This window comes from Peromyscus leucopus, chromosome 1 (assembly GCF_004664715.2).
Source record: "Peromyscus leucopus breed LL Stock chromosome 1, UCI_PerLeu_2.1, whole genome shotgun sequence".
NCBI classification, from domain to species: domain Eukaryota; kingdom Metazoa; phylum Chordata; class Mammalia; order Rodentia; family Cricetidae; genus Peromyscus; species Peromyscus leucopus.
Genome location: NC_051063.1, coordinates 165,136,010 through 165,155,225, shown reverse-complemented (window position 1 = coordinate 165,155,225; position 19,216 = coordinate 165,136,010). Strand labels below are relative to the sequence as shown.

The window sequence follows — 19,216 nt, the reverse complement described above, 5'->3', positions numbered from 1 at the left end:
CTGCGCGCCGCACCTCCAACCAATCGACCGCCGCACAGCCCAAAGGAAACCAATGGGAAGAGGAACTCAGGGAGAGAGGCGGGATCCAGGGCGGGCCGATGGGTGGAGGGGGCGTGGCGCGGAAGTAGGGGAAAGGGCATTTCAGTAAGAGAAATTTGCTGGCAGCTTGTTCGCCCTAACCCTTCCCCCTTTCCCCGCACGTCTGTTGTCCCCAGCTCTGTAGTTCACATCCAGATTCCCCCTCTCTCCATCATTCCAAGTCGCCGCGTCTGTGTTCCCACGCGCACTCTGTGTCTTTTTTCCCACGCCCGCGGCCCCCTCGCATGTTTGTCTCCGCGTTCTTTCTGCAGATTCCCTCCACATCTATGCATCTACACTTTGCTCCCCTGTGACTCCCCCATGTCCGCTCGTCCCCTGCACCCACGTCCCCTACGACTCCCCGTGTCGGCTAATCCTCATACTCTCTCCCTTCGCCCACGTCTCCCGTGACCCCCACCCCGGGTCCATTCGATGTTCCAGTATCCGTGTCTTCGCTCCCACCAACCCACATTCCTCCGGACCTCTTTTACTCTACAGGTCCCCACATCCGTGTCCCCGTTGTCTTCAAGCCTATCTACGTTCAGCAGAAAAGCACGCAGGATCGGAACTAAAAGCATTTCCTTTATTCTGCCCCAGTCAGGCCGCATTCACAGGCACACTGGGAACCCGCTGATAGCTTCGGTGCTCTGCATGATCATGTCCGCCAGCAGAAAGCAGAAGCCTGGCAGGAGGGGAGTGCAGAGCCGGGGGAGGAAGGTGGGCCCTAGGGCGGATGACCTGGCCTGCCTGGGGACTAGGGATGGGGACTCCAAGGGCGTCTCCACCGGGTGTGCTGGAATCTGGAGTGCAGGTGTTGGGGAGTCCCTGGAAGTCATTGTGGGCTTTCCTGGGAGAACAGGTGACTGGGAAGTTTCTGGGGTGGGGAGTCATCTAGCGGGGTAGTCTCCACCCTCTTCCCCTTGGGCTGGTTACCCGCAAGAAACGAGAAGGGTAAAGCCAGCCATCCGAAAAAGTAGGACCAGGAGAAGAAGACATCCGGCTTCCAGGCATTCTTTGCAGTGTATCCAGCCAATGCAATCAGCAGCAACAGCCCTGGGCCACGCCCACCTGTCAGGTGAGCGGGACCAGGCGGGGCTGCTCCCAAGCCCTCCCCTACTGCCTAGGCCACGCCCTTCAGGACGGCCTCTGGCTGGTTGAAAAGTAGCCCAGCTACCCTTTGGCTCCACCTTTGTGGACTTCTCCCCCTGCCCTCCTGTTTTCTTTTCTTGCTTTTTATTAAAAATAGATTCTTCCCTTATACAATACATCCTGACCAGTTTTCTCTCCCTACACTCCCCCTAGCTTCTCCATATCTTCCCCCACCCCCAGATCCACTTCCCTCTGTTTCCTCTTGAGAAAAGAGCAGGCCTTCAGGAGACCACAGCCAGGGCAAGGCAACCCAATGGGAAGAAAAGAGTCCCAAGAGCAGGTAAAAGAGTTAGAGATACACCCACTTCTCCCACTGTTAGGAGTCTATCATTCCTGTACTGGACTCCTCCACTTCATCCTCCAGCCATGTCCTTCCATTTCTAACCACATCAGTCAACCTCTCTTGGCCCACTCCTTCAGGACTGCCATCACCACCACCCACTCTCTGACATGGGGGTGGCTGCCTTCTCACCGCTGAGAAAAAGTAAGACAATGGCATTCTGGCTACGCAGTGACTCGCCCTCTTGACACCGAATCCTCATCCCCAGCCCCAAAGATATGATACTGAAGGTTGCTGCCAACACCATGCACGCTGCGGTCACCGCCAGGGTGTCTGTAGAGACAGGGTAGCATCAATTGGGCACCCTGCCACGATGAAAGAGCAACCTTGAGCTCTTCTGGCCACCCTCGTCCAGCCACACACTGCATCTAGAGCTCAGCTGTTTCGGGGTGTCTATAAGGGGGCCCGATGAGGACACGTAGGAAGAAGGCAGGGAGACAGGTCTGGGGAGGAAGAGCCTTGGTGGTGGAGGACAGCTGGATCTGAGCCTGGGGTGGAAGGGCACAGCTGGAGCTGGGGGTAGGGGTGGACTCTGGAGTGTGGTCTGATATAGGGGCAGGTGAGGGTCTCACTCTGGCAGGGAATGTTGGAGCAGATGCCATGGCTACACTCCTGCCACAGGCCACTGTGGCCTCCCTGTTGTCGGATCCAGTAGTTGGTAGCAGTGGACAGTATTGTGAGGATGCTGGTCAAGAGATTAAGCAAATTGCCTCCAGTCTGAAGGCTCCTCTTCACCCCCATGCCAAGGAAGCAGCTGCCAAGGACATCAAGGTGGGGCCGGCTCATACCCTTGCCTGTGGGGGAGGCTCCTCCCCTTCAGAAGGCCTCCCTCCCCAAGCACTCCTGCCTGGTGACCTCGAGATCCCCAACACTAGTCACATGGTGGCTCAAACCTGCAATCCTAGCACCAAGGAGGCTGAGGCAAGAGACTGAAAGTCCAAGGCAGTCCTGGACCACACAATGAGTTCTGGGACAGGTGGACTACAGTGTGAGGTTAAAACAAACAAACAAGCAAACAGAACCAGGAGCTAGAAATGCAGCTCAGTGGGAGAGTGCTTGCCTGGTATACACGAAGCCTGACTTAGGTCCCGTTCCCTAGTACGCTATAAACTAAGCATAGTGAGGGACACCTGTCTTCCCAGTGCTTGGGGGACAGTGATGGGGGATCAGAGGTACAAGGTCATTTTCCAGAACATAATGAATGTAAAGCCAGCCTGGGCTCTGTGAGACTCTATCTCAAACAAAACAAAACAAACAAACAAAAAGGATTCCATAATCTCCCATCATCCCATGTTCCTGGCCCCTTCCTCAGCCTCCTTCCCTAAGAACTTATGACTTCCGCTAAGTCCTAGTGGCCTTTAAGACATACTCCCCAGAAGCCACCCCCCACCCCCTCCACCCCCCATGCCCTCATCTTTGCTTCGGGCCTCACAGCACAGTGACTGTCCTCCAGGGACTGCCCACCTCAGTTGAACACCCCATACCGGCCCCTGTTGGCCCAGTGCCATCCCCACCCCTACACATAAACACCCCAGAAAATGACTCACAGCCTGGTCCCCTGGGACAGACAGCCCACAGGATGGCGGGGAGGGAGGGTGGCTCTCTGTGAGGCAGCAGAGATTCCAGAACTCTCTCCTAGTAGCCATTTAAAGGGATACCCTCCCCCAGAAGCATATTCATTTTCTGTCGCTGTTCTGGAATGTTTTGGTTTTGCTTGTTTGTTTCTGAGACAGGGTCTCACCATGTAGCTCTGACTATCCTGAAACTCACTGTGTAGATCATTCTGACCTCAAACTCACAGAAATCTGCCTGCCTCTGCCTCCCAAGTGCAGGGATCAAAGGCAGATGCCACTCTACCCAGCAGGATTGTTGTTTTCAGACCATGTGAGCAGCCAGGTCTGACCTTGAACTTCTGATTCTTCTGCCTCTACCTCCCCGGTGGTGGGATTATAGGCTGGAACTGCCTTTCTTAGCTTTTGTTCTATTCTGAGGCAGAGTCTCACTAGGTTGTCCTTCGCTGTTCTACAACTCACCATGTAGGCCAGGCTGATCTCAAACAAGGAGCAGTCCTCCAGCCTCGGGCTCCCGAGTGCAGGGAGGCTTTCTGAACTGTCATTCGGTTAAGAGAGCCTCTGGAGTCAGGCTCGGAAGTTGAGTTCAGGTCCCAGGGTGGCTCATATCCAAAGGGACTTCAGTTCCAAGGGATCCAATGCCTCTGGCCTCCACTGGGCACCTGCGCTCACATGCACGTAACCCACACACAGACACGTGCGTACACATAATTAAAAATAACAACTTACTTATAAAAATTTAAAAATTAATTTTTTTTAGAAAAAGAGGAAGCTGGAAGCTGGGCTCGGTTGCTTCTGTCTGCAATCCTAGCACTTAGGAAGATGAAGCAGGAGGATTACCTTCAGTTTCGAGGTGAGCTTGAGCTATATGTGAGTTTCAGGCCAGCTAAACTCTGTCTCAAAAAGAAAAGGAGCAAGGATGGAGGAAGGACAGATGATGCAGGAAGGAAGGGAGAGAGAGAGGAGGAAAGGAAGGGAAGAGAGAAGGAGCAGCTTCAAAGCTGCAGCTGTCGCATGGCTGATCAAGTTGTTCTAAAAGCTCTCTTCCTTTAACAGTCATGGTACCCCCATAAGCTCTCCTGGTCCCCAGTTCTCTGTCTGTGCAGGCAGGGCTTGCCCCCTTCTCCACTCCCCTGGAAAATGCTGATCTCCTCTGGGTGCCACCATAAGCCTCTCTCCAGGAGAGCCTTCCTCTCCCCAAGGATAGCAACCCTGATGATCTGAGAGAGCAACCAAAATGCCACCTGTAGCCCCGGTTCCTCCTCTGATCGCCAGATAGCCTCCCCTGCTCCTGGCTCTCCTCTATGGCCACTCAGCCACATTGCCACCGAGATCACGGCGTGGAATCAAACTTGTTGCCGCTCTGCTGGTCTCTCTTTGTCAGACCAGAGCCTCAGGTGCATTCCTTGCTTCCCTTGTGCCTTTGACCCAAGGTCTGTCCTTCCTACCTGCTTTCCAACCTTCCAGTCTCACCGCAGGTCACTTGAGGGAGACCTATCTCTCTCTCATACACACACATTTGGCCCAGCTTTTCCCCTTTCACAGTTATTGCCCAATTTGCCACCATTCTCGGGATAAAGCTAGCTGTGGCAATAGAGGCCCTGGCTCCCATCTGCTTCTCTGTCATCATTTACCACCACCACCACATTCGACATTCTAGACACAAATCACCTTCCATGCCCTTTCCATGTCTCCATCTTTGGGCACCTCTGCCTGGATTGCATATTCCTGTACTAATGAATATATGTAATCCTAATATTTCAGAGGGTAAAGCAGGAGGATTGCTGTGGATTCAAGGACTGCCTCATCTCAAAAGGTATAAGAGAGTTGGGAATGGAGCATGGTGGTTAAGGGTTTGCCTTATTTGAAGGAGGTCCTGTGTTCCATTTTCTGTGCTAAACCAAAAGAATAGTTACTAAATGTCATCTCTGGTTTAAAAAAAAAAACGCCTGGGTTTAGTCTTCCCCCACATCCTCAGGCTGTGGCTGTCATCTGGCTGGTGTCAAATGCTAGTGGTTAGGGCTTGTTTGTGATATGTGTCAGTGGCCTCAGAGTGGGCTCACAGAGAGAAAAGGAAATATCTAGTCAAAGGGGGTCCATTGGGGGAAGAAAAGAGAAAGATAGAAACTGAGAGAAAGAAAAGCACTCAAAGAGAGGAGAGACACAGGGAACCTGTGTCCACTCAGGCCAGAACACACTTCAGGTGGGCGGGGCTGCATGGCTCTCCCCCTCCCTGAGGGCTTCTCTGTTACTCACCATAAGGCTCATATATGGTTGACTTAGACGCTAAGGATGGAACTTGGACCTCATTCATGCTCAGCAAGTCTCTACGACTGAGCCACAATACCTGCCCTCATTTCATTTTTTGCCTTGAGGTACGGTCTCACTAAGGTGAGCCTTGAACTTACTGTGTATCCCAGGCAGGCTCTGAAGTTGTGATACTCCTTGCTTTGGCCTCCTGAGTAGCTGGGATGATAGGCTTGGTTTATGTCGAGACTGAATTGATCTTGGAACAATTAGATCGCAGAAGGTTTTTATTGAATGTGTGAAGAAACCAATGAAAGGTAAGGCAAGGCGGGAGGGGCAGAGACAGACTCCTGCATTTCTTCTGTGGCTCCTGAGAGGACAAGGTTCCAAACATCCCGCTGACTCTGCTCGCTTGCCTTCTGCTCACAGAGTTTCATACCCAGCCCGGTGGGTTCTACAGTGAGCACCCAGGCTCAGGCAGCCTGGTGTGGAGACAGAGGTGGGAGGGGGGATGAAGTACTTGAGTGGCCTGCACTGCCCTGCCCCACACCCCAGCAGGGTCCTCCCCGGGGAGGCGGGCTGAATAGTCACCTGCACAGAGGAAGAGGACAGAGGAGACCCAGCCCAGGTAAAAGGACCAGGAGAAGAATGTCTGGACCTGGGGAGATGGAGTCTGGCTCCATCTATGACTGGTGTACACTGCCATGGCCACTATTATGGAGAGCGCTGAGGACAAGAACAAGAGAGAGCTGGCTTGGTCACTGCAGGACTCACCAGCTCTCGTGTGCTAGTGCAGCCCAGTTCCCATTCATACCTGCAGCAAAAGCCATGACAGTTGAGACCAGAGGGCCACGGCCTGGGGCGGACAGGGCCGGATGGTAAGACAGAATCAGGAAGCCCACAGACACCAGGCTCCACAGGGTGGCCAGGATACAGAAGCTCTGTGTCACATGGATATAATCTAATGCAAGATGAGACTTGTGGGTGTCTGTCCCCTCTGGCCATTCCCACCACCCAGAGCCCATTGTACTTTACCTGCTACTTGGATCCCGTGTGTCATTGGCCAGAGGCCCGAGTGGGAAGAGTAGTTGGGGCCTGTGGCCACTATCCAGAAGTCAGTGCTCAGAGCAATCAGAGTAGAAATCAGGCCCAGGGAGCCAGCAAGCAGAGCCAGGGACCGGCAGGGCTCCATGGACACAGCTCTGGGTTTCCACTTCTTGGGGGATGAAGACACAGATAACCCAGACTATTGGTCTTAGAGACAGAAAAAGGATGTGCACCCAGACTCTCGGGTCCTCTGAGCTAGAGAAGCAGCCAGCAAGCAGTCACTTTGGCTGGAAGTCCTCTGTAGCTTCAGGCCTGGCATCTGACTCTTCTCACACCCTCCCTTCCTGCGTGACTTCCCCTCCCCTCTTGGATTGGCTCCTCTCTTCCTGTGTGGTGGGGGAGGGCCCTGCTGATGACTTTACTCGCTGGCTGCTCTGGGGGTGTCCACCTTCCGTGGTCTAGGTAGTGGTTTAGACTGTTGTCACAGGTTCTGCACCTCTAGAGTTGGAGACAACAGGGGAGGGTTTCCTGGAAGACCTTAGGGAGGGGTTTGGGGGGCCCAGAGGTGGGAGATGGACTAGTCATCCTAGGGTGTGAATTAACTCAAAGGGGAGATGTGGCGGAGGGGCAGTTATGTCACACTTTCCTGTGGTTTTTGCGCTTCGCTCCGACTCTAGCACTAGAGTTACCGACAGTAAAGGGGTGGGGGGCTCAAAATACCAGTTCCACGGGAGGAAGGACTTCGTGGGGAGAGAGGCCACGTTCCTAGTCAGGCTTCTGTCCAGGGCAGACAGGATCCCAAAAAGCTGAAGGAGGGGAAGCCCTTCCAACATCCTCATCTCACACATATAGTGAGAAGTCACCCCACCTGCGTGGGCCCTCCAGCATGGGTGTCTGACCGCCGAGGTGAGGGTGTCTGGGCAATGGAAACAAAGTGGCAATTCAGGGTCTTCTGCCTCTGTCCTCCGGTAGTGGTCAACACCCTCTCTACAGCGAAGCACAAAATGTGTATGTCATCCCTTAATATGGTGGTGACATAGGCCGCCTGTCTTCCCAGCACTCAAGAGATCTGAGGCAGGAGGATCGTGAGTTTAAGGCCAGCCTGGGCTACACGAGACCCTGTCCTTCCAAAAGCATAAAATAAAATAGAGAGGGGGACAGAGTTGTGCTGTCCCTGGTGAAGGGCCCATTCACGGAGGGAAGGGGAAATGAGGAATTGCCTGGAGCTTAAGTGAGTGGGGATCAGGGATGCTAGGTTTTTATAGATCAATTTGTTTGTTCAGTTATCCCACATATCCATCTCCAGACATTAAACCATGGCTATTTCTGAGGTAGGGACCCATTTATCTTGTTCCCATCCCTGGAGAACTGAAGTAGAGAGGCCACCATATCAGAACACACCTGTTCCCCGACCACCACACAGCCCGATTCTCTCCAAACCAGCCCTGTGAGGACTCACACTTTGGTAGTTTCACATCAGTTTTATTAAATCCCAAAATGTCTCTCTAAAAGAGTTTCCATTTTTCTACCACCCCTCGGGGCGGGTGGGGGTTCACATCTCAACTCCCTCCCACCTGACCCACAGAGGACAGAGGGATCAGGGGCTCCCCTGTCTAGAATCCAGGACTGAGCCCCCTCATTCCCTCAGGAGCCAGGATTTCCAGCCCCTGGGTCCTCCCCTTCTTCTTCAGTGCCCTCATTGTAACTTTCAGCTGCAAGGTTTTCTGCAAGGCTCAGCGTGGTGTGGATAGGCGCCGGCACTCATGCATCCGGTAGGCACACATGTAGAAAATTCCTGTGTGGGCAGAATCCGTTGATACCCAAAACTCTTTGGGCCTACCTTTCCATCCCAAGAGACTTCTCATTTTCTCCCTCCCTTAGGGTCACCAGTCCCCACACCCCTTAGATCCTTGGATCTGTGTGGGATACCTTGTCAACTCACCCTCTGAGGTTGCTCGCTCGCCCCAGATTTCAACCTCCCCACCCCTCTGCCTCAGTACCTGCAAAGAAGGTCATGAGCAGGGCCACCCAGCCCAGGATGTAAGACCATGAAAAACGCCAGTCCCCAAAGCGGCGGCCAAGGAAACTGACGGTGACTCCAGTGTAGATGGCCAAGGCCAACAGGACAAAAAGAGCTGGGGAGAGAGCATGGGCTGAGATGAAGTGGGATAAGAGACCTGGAGATAAGGAAGAAGGGAGGTGGATGGGGGTGGGGACAGTAGTGACAGTGAAGGGGATATGGGGTTCAGCGGGGGTTCAGTGGGGGATGGGATTGGGTGAGGATAAGGCTGGGAAGCACAGTAAAGCATCTGACAGTTCCTTTTCTCTGGATTCTGGAAGGGGAACTAAATCCTTGCAGCGTTCTGAGTTAGAGAGTGTCTCAGTTACTCTAAAGAGCTCCTTGGATCACACCAGAGTTTGTATGAACAAACGGGTGGCTTAGGGTGCCCATCAGAAACGTCACCAGGGGACTGGAGGCTGTGGTGGTTTGAATAAGAAGGGCTCCCATAGGCTCGTATTTTTTAGTGCTTAGTCATCAGAGAGTGGCACTATTTGAAAGGATTAGGATTGGGAGATGTGGTCTTATTGGAGGAAATGTGTCACTGGGGGTGGGCTTTGAGGTTTCAAAAGCCCATTCCAAGCCCAGACTGTTTCCCTCTTGGCCAGTGGATCGGTATGTAGCTCTCAGATACTTCTCCAGCACAGTGAATGCCAACATTCTCCCTACCATGAAGATAATGAACTAAATCTCTGAAACTGTAAGCAAGCCCCAATGAAATGTTTTCCTTTATAACAGTTGCTGTGGTCATGGTGTCTCTTCACAGCAATGACGAAGGTAGAAGGTTATTAAGACCCCCAGCCTGAGAGCGCTGCCTCTGGGACCTGGAAAGCTGGAGGTTAGACAGAGTCATGGGCAGTGAGTCCATCTGTGATGGTTGGTCTTCAGTGCCTGCTCTATTGGATTTGGAATCACCTAGGACACACACACACACACTGTGTGCGTATGTGTGTTTCCAGATAAGTTATTATTTCATTTATGTGTGTGTGCCACAGCACTTGTAAGGAGGTCAGAGGACAATCTATATGAGTCTGTTCTCTCTTTCTCTGAGTTTATGAGGACACAGACTCAGTTTGCCAGCCCCCCCCCCAGAGCATTTTCGTTAAGGTGGAATATACACCTGGAATGTGGACAGCAGTATCTCACGGGCTGGGGTCCTGGACAGAGTGAAGAATAAGAAAGTGAGCTGAGTACCAGCTTCATCTCTGTTTCCTATGACCAGCTGCCTCATGTTTCTGCCATCGTGATTTCTTTGCCACGATGGTCTGTGCCCTCAAACTGAGAGCCAAACATACCTTCCTACCTTCATTAAGTTGTTTCTTGTTAAGTATTTGGTCATAGCAACGAGAAATGCCACTAATGCACTCTATTCATCTCCTGTGGAATGAAATCGAACAGGATCCACCCTATGTGTCTTCTTAGTTGGTCCTGTGCTGAATATCTATAAAGACTGCCACTTAAGTGTAAATGTATTTTAAGTTCTATGGGGTGGTAGTTAGTATTAGAATCCCTGCCTAGAATCCCCTAGTGAGGGGCTGGAGTGGTACTCAGTGGTAGAGTCTCTGCCTAGAATCCTCCAGTAAGAAGCTAAGAGTAGCAGAATGTCTTTCTAGTGTGTGTAAGTTCCTGAGATTTTATTCTCATTACCAGGACAAGAGAGAGAAAGGAAAGAAGGGAGAGAGGAAGTGATTGCCTCTAATTAAAAAGCAGAGTTAAAAGCAAAGGAGAAAGAAAAGTCAGTGGAGCTGGGTCTAGGCATGAGCGAGGGAGTGGAGTGGGGAGTGACAGGAAGTGGGTGTTGGACTGGGGCTGAGGAGCTGGAAAATTGGGGTGAGGAAGGAAGGGTGGGCTCACTCACTGGAGGCAAAAAACATGATGCCGGCAGAGAAGGGCCTGGAGAGGCGGGTGAAGGTGGACTGCTGTGCAAAGGCTAGGACACCCATGATGATGCCCGAGGTGGCACACAGGGCAGACAGGATCATGAAAGCCCGGGTGGCATTCCAATATGCTGTGGGGACACATCACAGTCACTCCTGGGCCACTCTGGGATCACTGTGCCTTGTCTTTCTCCATGTATCTGACTCAGCTCTTCTTTGGACACAGCATGCTCATCCTCCAAAGGCCCAGCTCTCACAACCTCTTCTGGAGAGTGTTGTTCTGATCCTGGGCACTCTCCTCACACTCTGCTCTGGGTTCTAACTGTCTCCAGCTTGACTTCTCCTCCAGGAAGGGACTGACTTGGTTCTTGCTGTGAAATGTTTATTGAGTGAATGTTTCCCCATATGCTCTTGACCATAATCTCTATCTTCTGATCCTTTCCATTTCATCCATTATACTTTCCTGCATCCAAAAAGTCCTGTTCTTTTGCTTTAACTATATTTGTGGTATCTGAAAAGACCACGGCTGCCTACTTTACTCTCTGTTGCATCCCTGGCCCCTGACACCTATCTGGCACATGATAGGTGTTTAGTAACAAGTTTTGAGACCCAGTCTCTTATAACCCACTCTTCTTGTTCTTGAAGTCATGATGTAGCTAAGGTTGACCTTAAATTCCTGACTCTCCTGTCTCTGCCTTCCAAGTGCTAGAACTATAGGCTTGAGATACCACATTTTGCTCTGTTTTTGAGACAGGCTCTTGCTACATAGTCCAGGCTGTCCTGGAAGTGTGGGTCCTCCCGGGTCTCCTGAGTTCTTGAATTGTAGGTGTATACCACCATATCTGCCTCTGTCCAATCCTTACAGACAACTCAACTGCCTGCTTGCACTCCTGGAATATGGAAGGAGGCTGACCTATGAAAAGTGCTTGGGCTAGGTAAGCACTTAGTAGGTTTAGCTTATTTTTGTTTTCAGGAATAAAACTCAGTAATTATTAATATACTGTATAAAATCTTGTGCAGTGTAACATGATGTATTATGATATATCAGCTTATGTTCTGTACTGTAGGATATGTGAAACAAAACATTAAATATTACTAATTTCCCATGCTATAGAGAATATATTATGTAGACTAGAGCATATGATTATTATTATATATCCATACCTTATGTATACTATGTAATATACTTCTCCATGTTACATTTCTTTCATCTAGTGTGTGTGTGTGTGTATACATGCTTGTGTCTGTGCCTGTTTGTGTGGGTGCATGTGTGTATGTGCATATTGAGATCTGAGGTTGACCTTGGGTGTTGTTCCTCAGGGGTTGTCCATCTTAGTGTTTGAAATGAGGTTGCTCCCTGGCTTGGAGTTCACCAAGTAGGCTGAGCTAGCTGGCCAGTGAGCCTCGGGGATCTACATCTCTCTCTGTTGCTTCAGGGTTAGAATTCATGTACCGTTTGTTTGTTTGGATGATGGGCAATCATCTTGCCTCAGCCTCCTGATTGTGGAATTATAGATGTAAGCTACCATGCCTGGCCAGCCGGCCAGCCAATCTGCTTGTCTGTCTGTTGGCCTGTCTGTCTACCTACATCTGGTGATTTGAATGAGAATAAACCCCATAGACTCATATATTTGAATGTTTGGTCTCCAGTTGGTGGAACTGTTTGGGAAGGATTAGGAGGTGTGGCCTTGTTGGGAGGAGGTGTGTCACTAGGAGTGTACTTTGAGGTTTCTAAAGTCCATGCCAGGCCTAGTCTTCCTCTCCCTCCCCCACGTTCTTTCCCTCCCTCCCTCTTGCTTGTGGATTAAGAGGTCATCTCTCAGCTACTACTGCAGCACCATGCCTGCCTGGCTGCTGCCATGCTCCCCATCATGATGCTCATGGACTCTAACACATTGAAACTGTAAGCCCCAATCAACTCTTTCTTCTATAAGTTTCCTTGGTCATGGTGTTTTGTCATGGCAATAGAAGAGTAACTAAGATACTTCCTACTTATCTATCCATCCACTCACCCTATCCTATCTATCATCTAGCTTGTCCTATCCTTTCTATCTATCCATCTATCTATTCTATCCATCATTTTCTACATTATTTATATGTTTATCCACCCTTCCCACCATACAGCCTATCCTGTCTATCCATCCATTCTATCATATTTCTTTTTTTGTATACCTTTTTTCTTTTTTAAATTTGTTTTACATACCAACCACATATTTCCCCTCTCATCCTTCCTCCTGCCCCCCCATTACTTCCCATCCCTCATCCCCTCCTCCAACAGGGTAACAGCTGTTACCTCTCATGGGGGGACAGCTAAGCCTGGTACATTCAGTTGAGGCAGGACCAAGCCCCTCCTCGATTTATCAGGGGTGAGCAAGGTGTCCTACCATAGGTAATGGGATCCAGAAAGCTGGCTCATGCACCAGGGATAGATCCTGATCACACTGCCAGGGTCTCCTCAAACAGTCCCAGCTATACAACTGTCTCCCATATGCAGAGGGTCTAGTCCAGTCCCATGTAGGTTCCACAGTGGAGTGGGAGAGCAATGAAAAAGATATCTTGATAGAAGGAGACATTATGGGGTAAGGGGGGAAACCTGGTGGTAGGGAAATCCCCAGGAATCCACAAAGATGACCCCAGATTAGATTATTAGCAACAATGGGGAGGATGCCTGAAATGGCCTACCCTGGTAATGTTAGTGAATACTCTGTCATCATAGAACCTTCAGCCAGTAACTCATGGAAGCAGATGCAGAGACCCATAACCATACACCTGGCCGAGCTCTGAGAGTCCAGTTGAAGAGAGAGAAGAGGGGTTACATGAGCAAGGGGCGGGGGTCAAGATCATGATGGGTAACCAAGCTCAAAGGAACTCATGAACTTTATCCATCATATTTCTATCCCATCCACCCGTCCATCTGTCCGTCCGTCCATCCATCCATCCATCCATCCATCCATCCTCCACTCTATCATCTTTCCTCCCCTCCTATCTATCTATCTATCTATCTATCTATCTATCTATCTATCTATCTATCTATCATCTATGTATCATCTATGCTTATCTACCCATCATTTCTATATCCTATATATATCAGTCAATTAATCAATCATCAGTCAGTCAACCAATCACCTATTCATCCATCCATGTATCCATCCATCTATAGGTACATGGCCTGGTACACAGTAGATAGCAAAAAGTCTTTCATCTGGCATGAGGTCATCAACAGCCTCTTGTAGTCCCTGTTCCTAACACTGTTTATTGGCTCATAGCATTTGTTTGTTTGTTGTTTTTTGAAACAGGGTCAAACTATGTAGCCTAAAACTCAAAATCCTCCTGTCACCACATCCCAAATGCTAAGATTATATGCATATGCCACCATACCCAGCTCATAGCAGATATTTGTAAGATACTGTTCTGACAACCCCAGTTTCATTGCTGATATGACACAATTTTATGTGGGAAAATGCTGCCCCATTAACCTAACCACTAAACCTTACACCCTGTCCCTGTGACTAGAAAACAACCACAGACCCCAAGTCCGTTCCACCTCCTGTTGAATACCCTAGTGCCAGTGCATCTGCCTCTCGGAGCCACCATACTTTCTCTTAGAATGTCCGGAGAGATGGCTGTGAAGCTGTGCTCTGGGGGAAGGCTAGACCTCAGCACCACTCAAACCCTGGCTCAAGGCTCACCAATGCTCTCCGTCTGCAGGAAGCACTTGCTGCCCAGGCAATAACGCCACAGGCCCTGGTGTGCGAAAGACCCCGACAGCCGGTACTGCATCCAGTGGTCCGTTGCTGTGGCTACCACCAACAGGATGGTCCCCACCCAGGCACAGAAGAGGCCGCCACCCATGAAGCTGTACATGGTGATCTGTGGAGAGGGGAGAGCTGAGGTTATGAGTGGGTATCCTGGGCCTGAGAGAGGAGAGGGGAGGGTCTGGACCCCTGGGTTTGAGAGGGAGGCTGGGGAATGGACCTATGGGCCTAAAGAAGGGGAAGAGGGGTGGAGACTGGACTCTTAGGTCTGAGGGAAGAAGGCTGGGAATCTGGGTTCTTCATTCCCGATAGGAAGATGTTCATGAGCCTCAATTCTTGGCTCTTGGAGAGGAAGGACTAGAGCAGGGATTTAAGTCCCCAGGAGAGAAGGGCCTAGGAGCCTGGACTTCTCAGGTAAGGGGCTGCAGGTCTCATGCTCATACCTACCTGAGTGGCGGAGTCTGTTCTGAGCCCTCCTTCTGCCGTAGCCCCTCTGTGGAGACTGAGCCGCCGAGCCAGGTTGCTGGCATCTCTGCCTCGTGGTTCCCCCAAATCCCTTAAGCCTCCCCACACAATGGCTGCATGGCCCAGCAGCTTCCAGCAGGCAGAAACACAGCGGCAGCAGAGGCCTCAATGGAATTTGCTGAAACAGGGGACAAGGGGGCCCCATCAGCCTTTGTTCGTGACCCTCCCCATCTCGCAGGCTTTACTTCCAGTCCCCACTCTGGGGAGCCTGAGCCTCCCTCGCAGGAAGCATGGCCCACACAAAAGAGATAGAGCAGAGACCTTTTATTGTTCAACTTGGGCTTCCCAGCCCGAGGGACAGGGAAGAGCAATGGTGGTGGTGGATACAGGTGTCTGGACATGTCAAAGGGTCCCTTGTGGGGTAGGAGGGAGGGCTTGTCAGAGCTGGGCTGGGACGCGGCTGCGGCTGGGGTTGAGGATGGTGTAACATGAAGGTGAATATGAAGGTGGTATGAGATGAGGAGAATATGAAATGAGGACCAGGAAGAGGGGACTTGGAAGGCTGAGACAGGAGGATCACAAGTTCAAGGCCAGCTTGGACACTTGGTGAGACCCTTTCTCAAGATAAAAATAAAAGAGGATTGCAGTTTAGTTCAGTGTTTGGCTGCCATTCAGGAGACTAGTACTGAAAAAAACAGCAAATGAACAAACTAGGAATGAACATGGGTCAGAACTGAAGGTCAAGAGGGGTGTGGGGAAGGATGGGGAAATGGGTTGACTGTGGAATGGAGAGAGGAAGGGCTTTGCGGTGATGATTTGGTCTGGAAATGGGGTTGGGGCAGCCTGGGCCATTGAGAATAGGCTGGGGTAGTAGCTGGGGTTGGGTTGCTAAGTCAGGTTTAGGCTTTACAAGATGATCTGCAGGACGCCTTCAGAGGCTGTGGTTTGGAGACCGGGGAGGTTGTAGAGATGATATTTCTTGAGGGTACCTCTGAAGGATTAAGAACACTGTAAGCTCTGGGAAGCCCTGGGCGGCCAAGTACTGGGTGCTCTTCGGGGTCCTAGTAGTCTGTCTCCCAGTCTTCAGACAAAGGTGCTGGAGGCAGGGGTGGCTCCAGTCCTCCAGCTTCCTTCTGCTCCTCCTGCGATGGTGGTGTCGCTGGTTGGGCCTTGGGGCCAGCCCCAGGACCTCTTGCCATGCTCCTCTCCAGCTCTTTGGCTCTCCCAGGGCCCCATCGTGACTGGCCCCGGCCCCTACCCCTGCCCCGGGAAGGCCTGCGCTCAATCTCACAGCCCCCACGGGCCTGGTCCCATCTCCTGGGAGGCCTCCTGACTGTGTCTGGTGCCATGTGGCATGGCTGAGCAGAGCAGGAGCAAGGGGGTAAGGACTGTTGGAAGCTGTAGGTCCCCAGGAGGGCACTATGTAGGAGGTAGGACAGAGTGTCCAGGCGGATGGGGACAGTGACAGAAGCCAGTTGCTCAGGGAGCCCCAGGTGGGCTGGGTCTAGGGTGCTCAGAAGTGAGGGTGGCAGGGCTGGGGTGGCTGGATCAGGCCATGCCTCATTCCCGGCTAACGGCAGGGAAAGGTTGTCCCTAGGAAGAGAATAAGGCCGGTCAGTACATCAACTACCTGGTACTTTTGCACCATCCCAGCACCCAACACCGCAGTTCCAATTCCCAGCTCTAAGTGTCTAAGGCTTACCTTTGTAATTAATTATTTTACTTATTTATTTTGAGATAAGGTCTCATGTAGCCAGGCTAGTCTCAAACTCTGCTCTGCAGCCGAGAATGGCCTTGAACTTCTGTTCCTTTTGCTTCCATATCTGGAAGTATCTTGCTCAACAGTTCGCCACCAAAGTCCACCAGAGAGTTCCTAGGTCATAATACCTGAGTCTGTCTATTTGGTTTTTAAATGATACTTTCAGTTCAAGACACTCCTGGCTCTAATATTCTCTGTCCCCTCTTCTTCACGAGGCTCTTTCCTGGAAGGTTTTTTATCTCACTCACCTATTGCACGAAGCCTTATCTTTTCGCTCTTCCATCTTCTCAACGCGTCTGAAATCTTTTCTAGATCCTTCTGGGGCTTTAACAGGAAGGGGAGGGGCAAAAGAAGAACCGGCAAGGCCCATGGAAGCATGCAGCTCTGGGGCGGGGCTAGCGGGATGCAAGCAGCTGCCATTGGGCAGCCTCGAATATCCTCCCACCTAGATAGAACTGTCACTCATTTAGATCAGGGGACCAGGCCAGGACCCAGCTCTCCAACCCCCAGCTCTTGCTTGAACCTATGGGTCTAGACAACAGGCCTCCTCCCTCAGACTCAGGGGTCCAGGCACCAGCCCTCTTCCCTCAGCTCCTCACCCTCCTCGCTTAGATCCACGAGTTCAGACTCGGCCTCCTCCCACAGACCCAAGGGATCCAGGCCTAGACCCACATGCCTCCCTCAGCATTTATACAGTTGCCTTCAGGCTGTAATTAAGAATTGCTGTGATTTTTAGACTGAGGACCCCAGGTCATGGTAAACTTAGGCATCCTGGGGGTAGATTCTGTTACATGTGACCGAAGTTTGCCTAGCTTCTTTATTTCGGTTTCCACGTTTTAGAATGGGGCTAATGTTATTGGTTCGGGTGAGACTTCTGTGGTATCTCTTGACAGTATGTGTGCAAAGCTGTAAACACCGTCTTAGGTGCTATTATGGGTCTAAGGTCATTCAGAGATTCACCAGTCTGGCCATTAATAAATTTTCAACAAAAAAGAGGCTAGAGGCTTTTTTTATTCAGATACTAGTGCCAGGTCTACACCCAGGACTCGGGATTCCCAAACACAGCCCGCCACATGAGTCAGGGGTTTACAACGTCAAGGAACATAAAGTTACATTCTGATTACAGGCAGGCTCAAGGTTGTCTGAAGCAAAACAAGCTTTTGTTTACAGAAACAAAAGCAACAGTCAACCTTATGACCTAGTTTCATGCATAAACAACCGTTTTGTTAAAATTGTACAAGACCAGGCAATTTTAAAACAGCTCTTTACCCTTAATATTTGGAGGTCCAGTTGTGCTTTACAGTTCTCATAAGCACAATTATTTTTAAACTTTTAGCCATCAACATAACAATAGCCATCCCACTGCCATTAGATATTTATCCTTATTTTTAATTGTGTGTGTGTGTGTGTGTGTGTGTGTGTGTGTGTGTGTGTGTATAAGCACAGTACATGCTGAGGCCAGAAAAGAGGAGTCATGTTGGATTTCCTGGAGCTGGAGTTACTGGTAGTTGTTAAGCTGGGAAAACTGAACACAGATCCTCTGTAAAGCAACAAGCATTCTTAACCAATATCAACTCATCTCTCTAGCCCCTTAGCTGGAGACACTGAGATCTGCTGATTGTCCCAGCAGTTTGTTAAGAAGCCATTGCCCTTCTGTCTATTTATTTAAGGCATATTTATTGAAAGTTGGCTGGCGGTGTTGGTAGAGGCGGATCATCAGGAGTTCAAGGTCATCCTCACCTACACAGGGAATTCCAGGACAGCTTGCACTACATAAGACGCTGTTTCAAAAACAAAACACGCCTTTAATCCCAGCACTCGGGAGGCAGAGCCAGGCGGATCTCTGTGAGTTCGAGGCCAGCCTGGGCTACCAAGTGAGTTCCAGGAAAGGCGCAAAGCTACACAGAGAAACCCTGTCTCGAAAAACCAAAAAACAAACAAACAAAAAAAAAAAAAACAAAACAAAACTCAACCAGAGTCTCTGAAGATATTAGATCAGGGCAATGAGGGCCTTTGGAATGGGTGCTTAGGGTAGGATACCATAGGAAGGTTCCAGAAGACCTGGAGGTTGACTGGTCTAGTAGACAAAGCAGAGTAGGACTCTGGTCACAGCAAGCACAGGAATGAGGAAGGAAAAGTCTGGATTGTCTCTTTTTTCAATTTAATTAAATTATTTATTTATTTATTTGTTTATTTATTTATTGCTAGTCTTCATGTAGCTAAGGGTGGCCTCATGCTGACCACGTAGCTGAAGATGACTTTGAATTTCTGCTCCTCCTCCTCCCACCTCCCGAGTGTCGGAATTACAGACTTGTGTCACCGCATGTGTTTTATGTGCTGCTGGGTTGAACCCAGAGCACTGTGCACTCAAAGCCAGCAGTCTGCTGACTACCTACGTCCCCAGCCTAAGATTTTGAACCTTTGATTTCCTTTTTTTTTTTTTCAAATTTGTTTTTGTAGTGCTGGAAACAAAACCTAAGGTGTCTTTTTTATTATTATTATTTTATGAGAATGGGTGTTTTGCCTGCATATATGTCTGCACCACATGCATGCAGTGCCTGAGAAAGTCAGAAGATGGCAACAGATCCCCCTGGACACCATGTAGGCATTAGGAATTGAACCCTGGTCCTCTGCAAAAACAGCAAGTGTTCTGAATTGCTAAGCCATTTCTCTAGTTCCAAAGCTCACATGCTCAGCAAGTGCCCTCCAGTCTTCCACTAGGCACACTCCTAACTCCTCCCCTTCTTTCCCCATTCCTCTCTCCTCCCTTCAACTCTCTCTTTCCGGAGTCTCATTAGCTTAGGCTGTCCTCAAATTTGTTATGTAGCTGATGAAGACCTTGAACTCCTGATCTGCTGTGGATATCACT

At 50.3% G+C, this 19,216-nt stretch overlaps 4 protein-coding genes across 6 annotated transcripts; all 4 read right to left on the bottom strand.

Annotated features, from left to right (window-relative positions):
* Positions 1-444: 444 nt before the first annotated feature.
* On the bottom strand, positions 445-3,321 carry Cldnd2 (claudin domain containing 2). Of its 3 annotated transcripts, none has more exons than XM_037200001.1 (5): positions 3,115-3,321; positions 2,140-2,321; positions 1,700-1,840; positions 1,012-1,146; positions 648-760 (listed from the first exon to the last, which is right to left on the bottom strand). In XM_037200001.1, the coding sequence occupies exons 1-5, from the start codon at positions 3,309-3,311 to the stop codon at positions 687-689; spliced, it is 729 nt and encodes a 242-aa protein (XP_037055896.1). In that variant the 5' UTR covers positions 3,312-3,321; the 3' UTR covers positions 648-686. The 3 variants fall into 3 exon arrangements, with proteins under 3 accessions (XP_037055893.1, XP_037055896.1, XP_028714156.2); XM_028858323.2 differs by having other exon boundaries at positions 1,012-1,131; positions 3,115-3,315; XM_037199998.1 differs by having other exon boundaries at positions 445-1,146; positions 3,115-3,316.
* A 2,333-nt stretch (positions 3,322-5,654) lies between these two features.
* On the bottom strand, positions 5,655-6,787 carry Nkg7 (natural killer cell granule protein 7). The gene is made up of 4 exons (XM_028858318.2): positions 6,421-6,787; positions 6,200-6,346; positions 5,977-6,111; positions 5,655-5,867 (listed from the first exon to the last, which is right to left on the bottom strand). The coding sequence occupies exons 1-4, from the start codon at positions 6,575-6,577 to the stop codon at positions 5,809-5,811; spliced, it is 498 nt and encodes a 165-aa protein (XP_028714151.1). The 5' UTR covers positions 6,578-6,787; the 3' UTR covers positions 5,655-5,808.
* A 1,111-nt stretch (positions 6,788-7,898) lies between these two features.
* On the bottom strand, positions 7,899-14,803 carry Lim2 (lens intrinsic membrane protein 2). The gene is made up of 5 exons (XM_028858287.2): positions 14,571-14,803; positions 14,058-14,238; positions 10,350-10,499; positions 8,433-8,567; positions 7,899-8,227 (listed from the first exon to the last, which is right to left on the bottom strand). The coding sequence occupies exons 2-5, from the start codon at positions 14,230-14,232 to the stop codon at positions 8,166-8,168; spliced, it is 522 nt and encodes a 173-aa protein (XP_028714120.1). The 5' UTR covers positions 14,233-14,238; positions 14,571-14,803; the 3' UTR covers positions 7,899-8,165.
* Positions 14,804-14,897: 94 nt separating this feature from the next.
* C1H19orf84 (chromosome 1 C19orf84 homolog) lies at positions 14,898-17,548 on the bottom strand. The gene is made up of 2 exons (XM_037199996.1): positions 16,596-17,548; positions 14,898-16,181 (listed from the first exon to the last, which is right to left on the bottom strand). Exons 1-2 carry the CDS (start codon positions 16,715-16,717, stop codon positions 15,650-15,652), a joined length of 654 nt encoding a protein of 217 aa, XP_037055891.1. The 5' UTR covers positions 16,718-17,548; the 3' UTR covers positions 14,898-15,649.
* Between the last annotated feature and the right edge of the window lie 1,668 nt (positions 17,549-19,216).

Excerpts from the sequence above, each read along its gene's own strand:
- Cldnd2 (XM_037199998.1), bottom strand. The coding sequence starts at position 3,311 with ATGGTGAGACCCTGTCTCAGAAACAAACAAGCAAAACCAAAACATTCC. Across the intron at positions 2,322-3,114 it reads CTGTCCCAGGGGACCAGGCT|CTGCTTCCTTGGCATGGGGG; the intron begins GTGAGTCATTTT and ends TGTCCTTGGCAG. Across the intron at positions 1,841-2,139 it reads CTCCAACATTCCCTGCCAGA|ACACCCTGGCGGTGACCGCA; the intron begins GTGAGACCCTCA and ends CTGTCTCTACAG.
- Nkg7 (XM_028858318.2), bottom strand. The coding sequence starts at position 6,577 with ATGGAGCCCTGCCGGTCCCTGGCTCTGCTTGCTGGCTCCCTGGGCCTG. Across the intron at positions 6,347-6,420 it reads ACACGGGATCCAAGTAGCAG|ATTATATCCATGTGACACAG; the intron begins GTAAAGTACAAT and ends ATCTTGCATTAG. Across the intron at positions 6,112-6,199 it reads TGTCATGGCTTTTGCTGCAG|CGCTCTCCATAATAGTGGCC; the intron begins GTATGAATGGGA and ends TCTTGTCCTCAG.
- Lim2 (XM_028858287.2), bottom strand. The coding sequence starts at position 14,232 with ATGTACAGCTTCATGGGTGGCGGCCTCTTCTGTGCCTGGGTGGGGACC. Across the intron at positions 10,500-14,057 it reads CCTGCAGACGGAGAGCATTG|CATATTGGAATGCCACCCGG; the intron begins GTGAGCCTTGAG and ends GTGTCCCCACAG. Across the intron at positions 8,228-8,432 it reads GCTCATGACCTTCTTTGCAG|GAATTTTCTACATGTGTGCC; the intron begins GTACTGAGGCAG and ends CTGCCCACACAG.
- C1H19orf84 (XM_037199996.1), bottom strand. The coding sequence starts at position 16,717 with ATGGGCCTTGCCGGTTCTTCTTTTGCCCCTCCCCTTCCTGTTAAAGCC. Across the intron at positions 16,182-16,595 it reads GATAAGGCTTCGTGCAATAG|GGACAACCTTTCCCTGCCGT; the intron begins GTGAGTGAGATA and ends TTCTCTTCCTAG.